The following is a 15,458-nucleotide window of genomic DNA, read 5'->3' on the forward strand; positions in this document are numbered from 1 at the left end:
TAAAGGACAAGAGACCTTGAAACCACAGACAGGCTATGATGTCTTTTGGCTTCTTTTAGTTAAGTGTATCTTGTTTCAAAAGAGAACACTTGTACTTGAAAAGCTGTATATAAGTAAAGTGGTGTGGCTTAAATAATTTAAAATACCAATACTTATGATTTAAATAATATGAGTAGATAATTTTATTAGCAAATACTTGAATGTGATAGAGTTGCTCATCTCTAGGCTTACCACTTTTGAATTTTGATTTTTAAACAACTGCTTTCCTTAAAGTGGAACACACTACAGATTGCATTTAAACCCTGGCTGTTATACTGAATTTCTTGAAACAAGGCCTCAAGCTTGCCCAGGGAGCATACCTTGCAGTCAGTACACGTAAGACTTTGCATTAACAGATCTTTTAACCTAAGATGGTCAGCTTCCTGAAACTCTATGGGGTGCACTTAGGCTTGACGAGAAAGACGTGCATAGAAAACTGAAAAGTTGCTGGGCATTGCTTCATTAGGGGCCACTCTTCCTTCTTGAGTACAAAATCAATGTCCAAACAGAACTGTGAATAGCACTAAGGTGACGGAAGTGTTAGCTGTAAGATGAACACTTCCCTGTCCTTTCCAGGGACAGAAATTATTTGTCATTTCAAAAACCTGGATAGGTAACAAGGCTGCTGCTGATTAACAGTTGTTGTCTACATGCCTGCATTTTAAGGATCAAGGGACAGTAAATAAAAACATATCAGTGAGATTTGCTCCTCTCTGTGCACCTTTATCCGAAGGTACCTTATTAATGGTGAGATATTTGAGTCTCTCTGCTGAAGCAACGATGTGGACAGCCATAAAAGATGCTCTCTGCAATAGATATGTTCCCTCTGAAACACCAAGTAGCAGAGCATGCATCAGGGAAAGAATTGTGGGTAGTAATTTGGTTGTTAAAATATTAACACATTTCTGCATTTTTAATGTGGTTTCCTTTTTAAATAGTAGGCAGATTATGGCACATGAGCAGATAGGTTTATGATTTCAAATTAAATTTTAAGCATTAAAAAAAATCCAAAAGGAACTACTTTGTTATAAATACATTCAACTAATCTAAACAAGAACTTGCTTTCTTTTTACCTTCTCTGATCATCTGTCAGCTAATTTACAGCCTAATTTTATGATTGTAATATGTGAACAAAACTTCATAATGGATTTTAGTCTTACAATTTCAAAACTTTCAAGTATTCCACTAGTTCACATTTGAGTATATACTATGTGCTAGCTAGATAGCAGTCCCTGGGCTCAAAATGGGAAATCTGGGAAGGCTTCTCTGAGGAGGTGACTTTCATCCCTGGGCATTAGCAATGTGAGAGCCACTGTGTACATCTGCCATTTATGGTTTTACCGCGTAGTATTTGAGTCTGATCTCTTTGAGAGCAGAGGCAGACTTTTTTTTTTTTTTCCCTTAACCTCCCTTTTTGCTTTCTAACTTCTGTTCTCTAACTCAGATCCTAGTTCTTATGAAAAATTGGTTTCTGGGGAAGTAAGCAAGGCCTGTTAACTTTTTTTTTTATTTCTCCTATTTCCCCACAGGCAAAGATGCCTTTCGATGCCAACAAACTGTATTGTAGTGAAGTGCTGGCCATACTGCTCCAGGACAATGATGGTGAGGCTCCCTCTCGGTATTGATATTCTGTTAGGATAGGAGCCAGGCTTGTTTCAGATCATGACAGCAAGCTCTCTTGCCTTTGGCATCCCCTTGCTCTCCCTCTCGCTCTCTGTGCAGCTTTTGTACTCTGTCAAGCTGTATTGATTTTGTTTGCTGATGTATCAGTGTTAGACGGCTGTAAAATCTGACAGTTAGCTTCATTTTTTTCTTCCTCTTTTTTTTTCCCCTTTTAGAAAACAGGGAATTGCTTGGGGAGCTGGATGGAATCGATGTGCTTCTTCAGCAGTTATCCGTGAGTAATTCTTATGCTTCCTGTCTGCCATGAAGATACATGGCCTGCTTTAAATGGGAGGTGGAGCTGGAAATTGTGGGAAGAAATAGGCCATGTGATGCAAACCATATGGAGTATGTTGGCAGGTTTGAGGTTACAGTGGAGCTACATAGTTTACCTCCTTTTCTTAGTCATTTGCTCTCTATGGCCAGATATCACTGGCTATATCTGCTATGGATTTTCTCCATCTTCTGATATTTGTCAATTCAGGAGAGGTGTGCTTCCAGCTCAAGTGTATATTCTTGGGCCAAGAATACCAAATTATTTTCAGTTGACCCACTCCCAAGACTATTCACTTCCTTTCCTTTCAATCTGCCAGTAAAATGGATTCTATTCATTTAGAATCCAGATAAGCTCAAGGAGTACAAGTTCCAATGCAGTGGGATAGAGGTCACAGAGGAGGACAAGGAAGGATGTGGTTCTAGAGGCTGGAATAAGAAATCAGAAAATGCCATTTTCTCATTATAAGAAATGTAAGTCTAGTTGAAATGTTCTGCTGGCATTCTGAAAACACTGTTAAGATTTCTTCTAACAAATTTCATCTGTGCTATTCCAAAACCAAGACTGAAAATAGATCATTTGGATAAAATCTTGAGTGTTGGGAGTGTCTGAGATGTCAGTTTGCATACAGCTGCCATCTTGGTGCCAGCAGCAGTCTGAGTGGCTTGGCCTCTACCCCAAAACATAGAGCTTTGAAATGTGAATATGTTTCCAGTTTTCTGGGAAGGTGCTTAGTCCTGTTCTGCAAGATTATTGATCATTTTGTAGTAGACTCTATGGGTATGCATATACAGTTAAAAAGGCTTTCCTTTTAACTTGCCATATATTTCTGGCAGAGACAGAACTTCGGCTTTCATTAAATCCCATGATTTAGAACCACACCATGATTTAGAACCTCACCTGCTGTGTGAGACAGTTCAGTAGCCCTGATGGTTAGAGATATCTTCCTTAGGTTGTGGCCCTTCTGGATTGTGGTTTCTTTTAGAAGGAATGAAATGGGTCATGGTTGGTCTGGGTAAGTAGAGAGCTTTGGTGATAGCTGGCAAAGTTATTCCTTGACCTGGAGATGGTGGTTTTAGCTGTACATGCCTTTTATGGAATTTTCTCTATCTGTGTTCTATTTCATAGCAAGAGGGTTTTGTTCATTTGGTTTTTTGTTTTTTTTTTTTTAATCTGAGACAGATTAAAAAAAAAACACGAGTGGAACTCAATCACTCGTGGACCCCAGTGGTCAGTTGAGTGTTTTGCTTTTTTGTTTGAACTGATAGCTATCTAATACCTGTGACTCAGAAAGTCCAGTTTGTCTAAAGTGGAAGCTGGTGAGAATTTTGTTTAGTGAGCTTCTGCTTCAAGTTGTCGGGGTTATCAGGACAGGCTGACTTTGGAAATTGTTGAGTGCTGGCTGACATTCACTTAAGGCTTTGTGCTTTCTGGTGTTTTTGCTGGACAGGTGTTTAAAAGACACAATCCTAGCACTGCTGAGGAGCAGGAGATGATGGAGAATCTGTTTGATTCACTCTGTTCCTGCCTAATGCTCAGTTCCAATCGTGAGCGCTTCCTGAAGGGCGAGGGTCTGCAGCTGATGAATCTCATGCTCAGGTATGTTTCTTAGCTCCTAGTGCTTCCTCTTTTTCGTCCAGCTCCTCACTGTTGGCCCAAATTCCAGAACACATATCTGTGGTCTTTTAGTCCATTGAGTTTCCTAGATATGTAAAACAGTAAGGCCTTTAGGGGTGTGTGCATGTGCACATGTGGCATGTGCCTCTCTGTGTGTGGGTGTGGGTGTTGGGGGAGGGGGGGAGTCCTCTCTCAAGTTAGAGTGGATGAATAGAAAGTACATTTTGGTCTGTTTGTGCCCTGTTGTGTCAATTGGTGATATGACCATTCCATTAAAGGGAAATGTCTTTTTGCTCCTCCTCAGCTTACTCCGTTGGCTTTGGAAAATCTAGTCATGACCTTCTAAACTATGTCAATTTCTAAACTTTATATCACACGTAGACCTACCTATGCCATATATTTGTATTTTTGGTTTTTATATATCATTTTTATTTATACATATTTTTCATTATATATGATTTTTTTGCGAATTGCACATATGCTATCTGGCTAGCATAGGAGATATGAAAATGTGCAAGACAGTTCTAGAACTTTTCTTTATAGTACTTTCCTTTTAGATCTTTTATTATTTATGCTCTAATTCCTTAAGGTATTTAAAATGGTTATCGTGCTTAGTATATTTCATAGAATCCTAATGTTGGAAGTAAATGGGAGGTAGCTTGTATCAGTAACTCTTGAGAAATCTGGCTAAGAAGAGGAATAGGAAAATGGGAGTGGGGGGTGACCAGAGTATGTGATGGAGTCAAGGGACCATTTTTTAAACTGAGAGCCACTAGAGTGAGTTTGTGTGCCTGGAAGATGCTAAATATTATTATTCTTCATGAAATCCAGCTAGAGATTGTGCTCTTGAAACTTCTGTTAAACTAGTTCTTTTGAGGGGCACCTAGGTGGCTTAGTCAGTTGGACGTCTGCCTTCAGCTCAGGTGATGATCTTAGGGTCCTGGGATCCAGCCTCTGTGTTGAGTCTGGCTCTCTGCTCAGCAGGGAGTCTTCCTCTCCCTCTGCCCCTTCCCCTGCTTCTGTGCGTGTTTGCATGCTTTCTCTCTTTAGTAAATAAATAAAATCTTATTTAAAAAATCTAATTCTTTGAAAACAATTTTTTATAATTCAATAAATATATCTATTAAATATAATTTAGAATATAGACATGTGAAACTGCTGTTAAACTGCTGATAAGGTACTACTGTTAAGTGTCTTGCTGTGCTTATAAAGGAATGAGACAAGATTCCTGCCTCTACAAAGCTAAAAAGCAGCCATGTTACCAAAACACAACCCAACTTTGGGTGTAGATTTCTTTCAGTCCTTTTTCCTGTAATTATTTTTTTGTTTTTACCAGCTTTTTAGTCCTGTTACACATGTAATTTCAATACTTTTTTAAACTTAACATGACATTTCCTGTGCTGTGACATGATCTTTGTGAGAGTTTTCAATAACTGCATAATGGACTCTAAGGAAATAGAGCTTACTTAGTATTCTGTTGGTGATACTGAGACAATTTCTGTTGTTTTGATATTATAACAAATTCTACAACGACCATGTTTTTGTTTAAAACTACTTTTGTATTTAAGATTATCAAGGTATATGTTTCTAAAATATCTTCTCTTTAAAGGCCTATGTAGGGCTGGGGGCACAGTAGACCTCTTCGTTTGTCCAGTGCATTCCAGACCTTGAATTGATTGAAAATCTTCTTTTGTGGAATTGCTTTAAAAAATCTATTTCAAAGTGCAGAAAGGAGCATTGGAATTATTCAGAGGCCTTTAGTGTTCACTGATTTTTGCTAGCTTTACTCTCTTGAGTCTTTTGTTTGTTTATCTCCTTTACCCTTCTAATTGCCTGTCCTTTTGTTGAAATGACCCACCTTCTCTCAAGTAAATAGCATATAAAGAAGATGCATTTGGCTTCCTGGGCCTTCTAACCTTAAAACTGTACTCTACAGGGACTTTTCCCTAAGCTTCTTAAAGGTCTGAACTGCCAGTGTCTTTGGATGGTTGAGCACAAATATAAGTGATGTATTCCTGTAGCATATGGCTTGGTAATGTGCAGCAGTGGGGAGCTGAATAAATAACCAGAAATATGGATTATTCAAACAGGAATGCTGAGATTCTGGGAGCCTAATTAAAAAGGTGCTCCAAAAGCCTTAGAAACTGTACCTCTGTAGGATCTCCTAACTTTTCATTTTTGAATGCCAAAGTTACTGTTAGATTAATTCCTGTGCATTAACTAGCTATTTTAGCAGACTCAGCATTCCCTCTTTTCTCTTTCCCATGCTTCTTTGTTCTGTGTTATTTTACTTCTTCAGACTCCCAAATGGAAGGTTTAATTGGGAGGGAATTTTTTTTTCCTACTAGATTGATCCTGATCTTCTAGCAAGAGCTGCCAAGTTGCTCTCGGTCTAGAGAGAGACCCGTTCAGGACCTGGAGGCTGTAGCTCTAGAAGTTCAGGAAAATTTCTGTGGTCTCACTGCTCCTGAGTACGGTTCTTACTGTGATTCAGACACTGAGCAGTCATGAAATACCCTCCTGGAAAGGTGGCAGTGTGGGACAGCATGGAAGCATGGGCTTTGGGAATTGAGGTAAATGTGGGTTTGGAACATAGCTCTTTCACTGACTAGTGGATATTTGGTGAGTTGCTAACCTTTCTGACCTCTGACTCTCAGTTTTTCATCTGAAAAATGGAAATAACAATGCCAAATTCGCAGGGATTTTTGTGGAAATTAAATTAATGTGGCTGGGACAGTTCTGCAGCTATTTTTATTTTTTTTTATTTTTTTTTAATTTTTTTTTATTTATTTGTGATAGTCACACAGAGAGAGAGAATGAGGCAGAGACACAGGCAGAGGGAGAAGCAGGCTCCATGCACCGGGAGCCCGACGTGGGATTCGATCCTGGGTCTCCAGGATCGCGCCCTGGGCCAAAGGCAGGCGCCAAACCGCTGCGCCACCCAGGGATCCCAGTTCTGCAGCTATTAAAACACTGATGAAGTACCATGTTAACTTACTATGTTAAATGCTAGGCTTAATACAGAGCTGAACAAGGTAGGATTCTTGCCTTTGAGAAACTTAATTGCTAGTGAGGGAGGCTGACGTAAGTAACTGCAATATAGTTTAATGTGTTATATAAACTGTTCCTCTTAAGTGTTTGCATGTCTGTGAGTTTTCTTTTACATTTCTGATTATTGATAAGCAAAAGTCATTAGCAAGATAGTCATTTACACACACATTATCACACACACATACCCCTGTATACTACCCAATTTGATATTTATCGACTGTATTGAAGCATAATTTATTTATAATAAACCCATTTTAAGTGTACGGTTTTAATTTTGACAGATGTGTGCATCTTTGTTTTCAGCACAATGAAGATATGAAATGGCCCTGTCCAATAGAAATATATTACAAGAAGACATAGTTTTATATTTTGTAGTAACATGGAAAAAAGATGAAAAGAAACAAAATTAATTTTAATAATACAGTTTATTTAACCTAGTTTAATAAAAATCATTTCAACAGGTAATCAATAAAAAAGATTATTGAGTCATTTTACTTTTTTTTTCCTACGAAGTCTTTCAAGTCCAGTGCATATTTACATCTCAGTTCAGTGCTAAATTTTCATAAAGTACTTGCTTTGTATTTAGATTTCATAAAATTTACAGTTGAAAAAGTAGATTCTCACACCTGAGTTTCTTCAGACATACTTAAATGTTTCCTAATCTGAATCAAGTATCAATTTTTAAATTTAGATTGATTTAATCTGTTTTGTTTAGCCTATGTCACTCAACAGATTGTTTTTGAGATTTATTCATTTTGCATGTATCTGTAATTTGTTCTTGTTCATGTTTAATAGTATTCCATTATATTTCTGCATTCCAGTGTACCCATTTTTTACTTTATTCACCTTTTGATGAATATTTGGGTTGTTTCCAGTGTCTTGCTATTATTAATAAAGCTGCTTAAGTCTTTAGATTGAATATATTTTCATATCAATACCTAGGAGTGGAATGACTAGGTCATATTGGAAATGTAAGTTCACTGTTAGAAACCACCAAGACGTTTTCCAAAGTGGTTGTATCATTTTCTATTCCCTGCCTTCCTCCCACCCCAATAAGACATGAGAATTCTAGCCTCCTCAACACTTGGCGATTAGGTGAAATCTATTTAAGAATCCTCTCACTATGTTACTTCCTCAACCCTACCCTTATACCCACCCACCCACTTTCAAACGTTGAGGATTAGGGTCTAGCATCCTTGGCTTTCCACTATGGGAGCATTTGCCATCCTGTATGTTTATCTCTGACTGTACTATAAGACTCTTGAGAACAGAAACCAGATCTTCTTCCTCTTTTGTCCCTAGTACCTAGCAATAGATACATATTAAGGTTCCTAGTAAATATTTTCTAAATGAATGAGAAAGATCTGAGAAACATTTTTGCTGTTTTAAATCATCAGGTTATAGAATTTCTAGCAAATCCCATTCATAGACCCAAAGAATGAGGAATGGCTTACTAAAAGCCAGTATAGTTGAGAGCTCAGTCTTCCACCTAGATATATTTAATCCTGGTTTTCCTTGTCAGATTTTTTAAAAGATTGATTGATTGATTGATTGATTGATTTTAGAGAGAGCATATATGTTCAGGGCAAGAGGGAGAGAGAATCCTCAAGCAGACTCCATATTGAGTACAGACCCTAATGTAGGGCTTAATTCCAGGATCTGAGCTGAAATCAAGAGTCAGCTGCTCAACTGACTAAGCCACCGAGGCACCCCTCCCTATTAGATTCTTTTAACATGTGAAGAACATGGTATAGGCCACAGGGTGGTTGTGAATCTGATCTTCAAGGCTCTGGGGAAGCCAGGCGTCAGCTGCAGTCCTGGGCTTGCTGCCCTGTCTGGCCTATGCTCCTGCTATGCTGCAGAGCAGAAGCCAGCACAAGTGTCCACACTTCAATTTATCCCCCTTTGGGACACTCAAACCTCTCAACAATCTTCTGCCATCATCCTTTGAGATATTTGAGGGCTATGGTTTAGGCATTCATTTCTTACAACCTTTCTACTCAAGGTCCAGAGAATTTCTTCATCCAGATTTGTAGTTTCTCAGCATTTGTTTATAGGGACTGTAAGGAAGTCTACTACCTCTTTGCCCTTACTGGACAGGCCTTTCTCCTCTGCTTTATCCTCCCACCCAGGTGTTAGTTTAGTTGTCAGGTGACTTTTTTTCATTCCTGTGTTAAGAGTATTTGGATTTTACAGTGCTTGACAGAATCAATAAGAAAAAAAAAAAAGCTTTTCATTTTTTGTTTTTCTTCTGTCAAAAAAAAAGCTTTTTATTTTTTATTTTTCTTCTTCCAGATGAAGACATTATAGAAAAGAAGAAAAGATTTTTGAGGTGATATTTAAAAATAGTACTCCTGCTATGGAAAAAGCAGCAGATAGCCATCTTAGCATCTAGGAAACCCCCGCCCTCCCAAAAGGAATTTCTCATTTAGTCAAAGTGTTTTGATAAGGAAGGAGAAAAGATGGGATGAGAGTAGAAGGCACAGAACCTCTTGGACAGTATATACTGTGTGTATATAGTATATACTCCCCCAATAGAGAAAAATACCGCTTCTTGTGGGTCCTCATTCTTTTGCTTTGAGTGTCAAGAGTTACAGTACAGGGAGGATGTTTGTGTGGTCTTTGGCCAGCAGTAAGAGTTAAGATACAAATATGAACCCAGGGATCCCTGGGTGACGCAGCGGTTTGGCGCCTGCCTTTGGCCCAGGGTGCGATCCTGGAGACCCGGGATCGAATCCCACGTCGGGCTCCCGGTGCATGGAGCCTGCTTCTCCCTCTGCCTGTGTCTCTGCCTCTCTCTCTCTCTCTCTCTCTCTGTGTGTGACTATCATAAATAAATTAAAAAAACTTAAAAAAAAAAAAACAACAAATATGAACCCAGTGGTATTTTTGGAGTTGGGGATAGTTGAGAGAAAAAAGAAAATTTAGGAAAGTCACAATTTATTATACAACTTAACAGAACGATCAGATTCAGAGTGTCCAATTCATAGAAATAAGATTAATTTATACTTATAGGGGAATGGACATTTTAGAATTTAGTGGGACATGAGAGTAGAGCTATAGAAATGCTCTCATTGCCCCCTGAATGGAGACTGGTTTGCCATTTCTACACTCTTGGTTACAGATGTCTCTCCCTGGTAAGATGGCTGCTGCAAATTGAAGATTTCAATATATCAGCTTTAATTATAGACTGTACTCCAAATCGTTTGCTTCTTACCACCACAAAGCACTTTAAAAAACAAAACAAAACAACAGTATGTCCTTGTTTCAAATGGCTCAGTGTTCTTTAAGAAACAACAAAGCCAGTGGGAGACAGAAGAATTACATTGTCAGTTTCCTTGAAAATGTTGACATGAAGCTTATTGCTTCTGTTGTAAAACCCTGTTCCAGTTAGAAAGAGAAGAGACCACTGAGATCCCAAGGGATGTGTACAAATGCAGCTTGGGGTTGTGTAGCAGAAACAGAGTGAACCCATCTTGGTTATTAACTGTATAGATTAAAAAAAAAAAAAAAAAGGAAAGAGAAGGGTACATAGACACATCCCTTTAGGAACCACCATTTTTTTCCCCTTGAGATTTCTCAGTAAGATTTTCCTTAATCTAAAGAAAAGTGTCTCTGGCAAAGAAAACAAATAGAATGGCTATGGTATACCCTCTGCAAAGTAAGCTTTCGCAGGCCTGGTTCTGGACTGTGAGCTTGTACCAAAGTGTAAAGGTAGGCAGGCCAGCCTGGGGAGCTCTTTTAAACCTTGAAATTTTATTTCCTTGGTTTTCACCTTGTTCTGTATTGTTTTTGCTCCTAATGAACATGGGAAGGTTCAAATTTGATTGCATTTTTATTCTTGTGATCTTTTTCAGGTTTTTGTTCATTGTTTTTTAAAAGCTAGAGCCTTTTCTTCTGACTTTCAGTCTCCAGGATTCAACTGCAAAAGCAAAATAGTAATGCAAACATTTTAGAAATCAGCTATGCTTCCTAGTGGGGTTATATACAGTTTGTGCTCCAAGCTGCACACACTCATCCTGCTTGTTGTTTGTCCAACAAGCAAGCATTCCCTTTCCCCATTCACTGAATATTATCATTCTTTCTTAGATGGATAATAGTAGTTTGCACCTGTTCTCTGGGAACCAGAAAAACGCTTCAAAGCACAAAGTAATCCTTCCAACGCCCTCCAGGCTGGCGTTACCTCTTCATAAATGGAAAGTGCTGTGGCTGAGAAGGCAGATTAAACTGAAGCAAGATTACTTGGCAGGAAATGGTAGAGGACCTGTCTGAGCCCTTCCATCAGACTTCATAGCTATTCATCATTCCAGTACAGCTAAATTGCACATATTTAAAGTACACAAGTTGATGAGTTTTGCAGTGTGTGTCAACCTATCATACCATCACTGCAAACATGACAACAAACATATTTATCATACCCAAATGTTTCCTTGTGCCCCCTTGGTAATCCATAACTCCTCTCCCTCTACCTCGTCTCTAGGCAACCATTGATTTACTTTCTGTCCATTATAGGTTAGTTTGCATTTTCAAGAACTTTATGTAAATGGAGTCATTCAGTATGTACTCTTTTTGGTCTGGCACATTGAACTATAATTATTTTGAGATTTGTTCACGTGTATCAATAGTTCATTCCTTTTTCTTTGCTGGGTAGCATTCCATTTTATGAATGTATCGTGGTTTTATTCACTTGTTGATAGGCGTTTGGGTTTCCATTTTTTTGCTCTTATGAACGTAGTTATGAATATTCAGATACATTTCTTTGGGTAAACATATTTTTCATTTCTCTTGGATAAATGCCTATGAGTTGAATTTCTGAGTCATATGATAGGCTTATGGCTAATTTCTAAGACACTATCGATCTATTTTTACAAGACTGTTATACCATATCATTTTTGTATTCCCACCAGCAGTGTATGAGACTTCCATTTTCTCCATATCCTCACTGATACTTGGTGTGGTCAGCATTTTTGTTTTAGTCATTCTTGTGGGTATCTATAGGTATTTTGTGCTTTTAATTTGCATTTCCCTTGTGGCTAATGAATTGGGCTTTTTTTCATGTGCTTATTTGCCATTCATACATTTTCTTTGGTGGTGTCTGTTCAATCTCTTGCCCATTTTGGCAGGGAAGGGGGTTTATTTGTCTTATTGTTGAATTATAACAGTTCTTTATACATCATAGAATCTTTTGTCAGATGTATGTATTACATATAGTTTCTCCCAGCCCATACATTTTTTTTAAAGATTTTATTTATTTATTCACGAGAGACACAGAGAGAAGGCAGAGACATAGGCAGAGGAAGAAACAGGCTCCTCACAGGGAGCCCGATGTAGGACTTGATCCCAGAACTCCTGGATCACACCCTGAACTGAAGGCAGATGCTCAACCGCTGAGCCACCAAGGCATCCCTTGTCTTTTCATTTTTAGTCTTTTGAAAAGTTTTAAATTTTGATGAAATAATTTTTAAACTTGTTCCAGTGATTCCCCCCCCCCCCCCCCCCCGCCCCCTGCATTTGAGTAAACTTAAGTAGTGTCTTTCAAGAAATTCATTTTATCTTACTGGTCGAACTTAGTGGCATAAGGTTTTTTTGTGAATATTCCCTTATTCTTTAATATTGTAGACTCTGTAGTGATGTGCCCTCCCTTAGTCCCAGTGTTGGGCATTGATGTCTTTATTTCCTAATCAGGCTGGCTATCAATTTTGTTGATCTTGTTAGAGAATCAGGTTTTTCTTACTGATTTGTCTCTACTGTTTTGTGTTTTTTATGTCAGTGATTCTGCTCTGATCATTATTTTTTTGTCTGGTTATTTGGGATTTAATTTGTTCTTCTTATTTCTCAAGATAGAAATTGAAGATCATTATTTGAGATCTTATATTTTTTAAAAGATTTATTTATTTTAGAGAGCAAGTGTACAAGCAATGGGAGGGCTAAAGGGAGAGGGAGAGAATCTCAAGCAGACTCCCCCACCACCACCACCCCGAGCACAGAGCCTAATGTGAGGCTCAGTCTTACCACCTTGAGATCATGACCTGAGCCAAAATCAGGAGTTAACCATTTAACTAACTGAGCACCCAGATGCCCTGAGATCTTGTTTTTAATATGTTTGACGCTATAAATTTCCCTCTTAATTGCTGCCTTAAACCTTTAATGTGTGATACACATTTTGATATATTGTATTTTCAGTTCAAAATATTTTTATTCAGTTCAAAATACTCAGATTTCTCTCTTCATCTCATCCTTGACACATGAGTTATTTAGAAGTGTGTTATTTAGTTTCCAAATATTTGAGGATTTCCCAAATGATCTTTCTGTTTTTTATTTCTACTTTAATACCATTGTGGTCCGAGAACATACTCTATATGATTTGAATCCTTTTAAATTTATTGAGACTTGTTTTTGGCCCAGAACATAATCTATGTTGCTAAATATTCCTTGTGCATCTAAAAAGAATATTCTGTAAATATCAACTAGGTTAAGTTAGTGGTGATGTTTAAATCTTCTCTGTCCTTACAGATTTCCTATCTACTTATTCTATCACTTATTAAAAGGGGTTTTGAAACCTCTGACTATAATTGTAAATGTGTCTGTTTCTCCTTTGAGTTCTGGCAGTTTTTGCTTTATGTATTTGGAAATTCTTTGAGGTGATTAAACATTTAGGAGTATATGCTGTTTGGCTTAATTGACTCTTTTATCATTATGAAATGACTCTCTTTATCCCTGATAATGTTTCTTGATCTGAAATCTACTTTGCTTGATACTAACATAGCCACCGCAACTTTCTGATTACTATAAGCATAATATATGTATACTATGTATACATGTATATACTATGTATAGTATATATGTATACTATAAATTTGCTAACAGAATATCTGGTAGCAAATTTATAGTATACATCTTTAACGTATCACTGTCTTCAAATAGTAGTACACCATTTCATCTGTAGTACAACAATAAATTTCCATTTTTCCCTCCTGGTTTCTGTGCTATTGTTGTCATATATTTTACTCCTATATATGTTATAAATACCAATACATACTGTTTATCTTTTTGTTTGAATCAATTATGTTTTAAAGAGATTTTTAAAGTTAGAGAAAAGGGGATCCCTGGGTGGCGCAGAGGTTTGGCGCCTGCCTTTGGCCCAGGGCGCGATCCTGGAGACCCGGGATCAAATCCCACATCGGGCTCCCGGTGCATGGAGCCTGCTTCTCCCTCTGCCTGTGTCTCTGCCTCTCTCTCTCTCACTGTGTGCCTGTCATAAATAAAAAAAAAAAAAAAAAAAATTAAAAAAAAAAAAAATAAAGTTAGAGAAAAGTCTTATTTTTACCAACACATTTGCCATTGTCAGTGCTCTTCATTCTTTTGTGTAGATTCAGATTTTCATCTGGTATCAGTTTCTTCCCAAGTGATTTCCTTCCACATCTCTTGTGCTGGTCTGCTGGTGAGGACTTTCATCAGCTTGGGTATGTCTGAAAAAATACTTGCCGCCTTCACTTTTGAATGATATTTTCACTAGGTATAGCATTCTATGTTAATAGGATTGCTTTTTTCCTTTAGTTCTCTTAACAGTTGCTTCACTGTCTTCTGGATTGCTTGGTTAGCCATGAGAAGTCTGTTGTCATTCTTCTGTTATTTTTTCTGTATGTAATACGTCCCCGTTTGTCTGGATGATTTTAGGATCTTCTCTCTTGCTGATTTTGGACAGCCTGATTATGATATATCTTGATGTAGTTTTCTTCATGTCTCTTGTGTCTAGCTTCATTGAGCATTTTGGATGTGTGGGTTTATAGTTTTCATCAAATGTGGAAAATTTTCAATCATTATATTTTTAAATTTTTTTCCCTGCCCCACCCTCCTGTCACGAACTCCAGTTACATGTATATTAGGTTATTTGAAGTTGTCCAACCACAGTTCACTGGTAATCTATTAATTTTTTTCAGTCTTTTTTTCTTTCTGTGTTTTATTTTATTTTATTATTTTTTTTTTTAATTTTTATTTATTTATTTATGATAGTCACAGAGAGAGAGGCAGAGACACAGGCAGAGGGAGAAACAGGCTCCATGCACCAGGAGCCCGACGTGGGATTCGATCCCGGGTCTCCAGGATCGCGCCCTGGGCCAAAGGCAGGCGCTAAACCGCTGCGCCACCCAGGGATCCCTGTGTTTTATTTTAAATAGTTCTATTGTTATATATTCAAACTCACTCTTTTCTTCTGCACTTAATCTCATGCAGTGTACTGTTCACCAGACATTGTATTTTTCTTCTCTAGTTTCCCTGTTTCTAGTTAGCATACTGAAGTTTTTTTAACCTTCTTGAATATATCAAATATAGTTATAATAAAACCATTTTAATGTCTTCTGATTCTGTCATCCATGTAATTTTATTTTTGTCCACTTTGTGGTTAATATTTTCCTGCCTTGGGCAGCCCTGGTGGCGCAGCCGTTAAGCGCCGCCTGCAGCCTAGGGCGTGATCCTGGAGACCCTGGATCAAGTCCCACGTCAGGCTCTCTGCATGGTGCTTGCTTCTCCCTCTGCCTGTGTCTCTGCCTCTCTCTCTCTCTCTCTCTCTCTCTCTCTGCGTCTCTATGAATAAATAAATAAAATCTTAAAAAAAATAAAATATTTTCCTGCCTCTTTAAATGCCTGTTTCTGAAATTTAAATATTGTGAATTTTTCAAACTTGTTGGATTCTGGATGTGTGTGCGTGTTTGTGTGTGTGTCCATGTCTCCTTATAAATATTCTTGAGCTTTGTTCTAGGATATAGTTAAATTACTGGGAGTAGTTTCCTTCCTTGGAGGCCTACTTTTAAGCTCT

At 37.9% G+C, this 15,458-nt stretch overlaps 1 protein-coding gene across 4 annotated transcripts in view; it reads left to right on the forward strand.

The window, feature by feature from the left end:
- CTNNBL1 (catenin beta like 1) overlaps positions 1-15,458 on the forward strand; it is a 161,853-nt gene that overhangs the window by 71,931 nt on the left and 74,464 nt on the right. For all 4 annotated transcript variants that reach the window (XM_077873122.1, XM_077873120.1, XM_077873121.1 and 1 more), the window contains exons 8-10: positions 1,569-1,641; positions 1,878-1,936; positions 3,426-3,574. In XM_077873122.1, the coding sequence (XP_077729248.1) occupies positions 1,569-1,641; positions 1,878-1,936; positions 3,426-3,574 (281 nt within the window). The remainder of the gene's footprint in view (positions 1-1,568; positions 1,642-1,877; positions 1,937-3,425; positions 3,575-15,458) is intronic.

Source organism: Canis aureus, chromosome 26 (genome assembly GCF_053574225.1).
Source record: "Canis aureus isolate CA01 chromosome 26, VMU_Caureus_v.1.0, whole genome shotgun sequence".
In the NCBI taxonomy this organism is placed as follows: domain Eukaryota; kingdom Metazoa; phylum Chordata; class Mammalia; order Carnivora; family Canidae; genus Canis; species Canis aureus.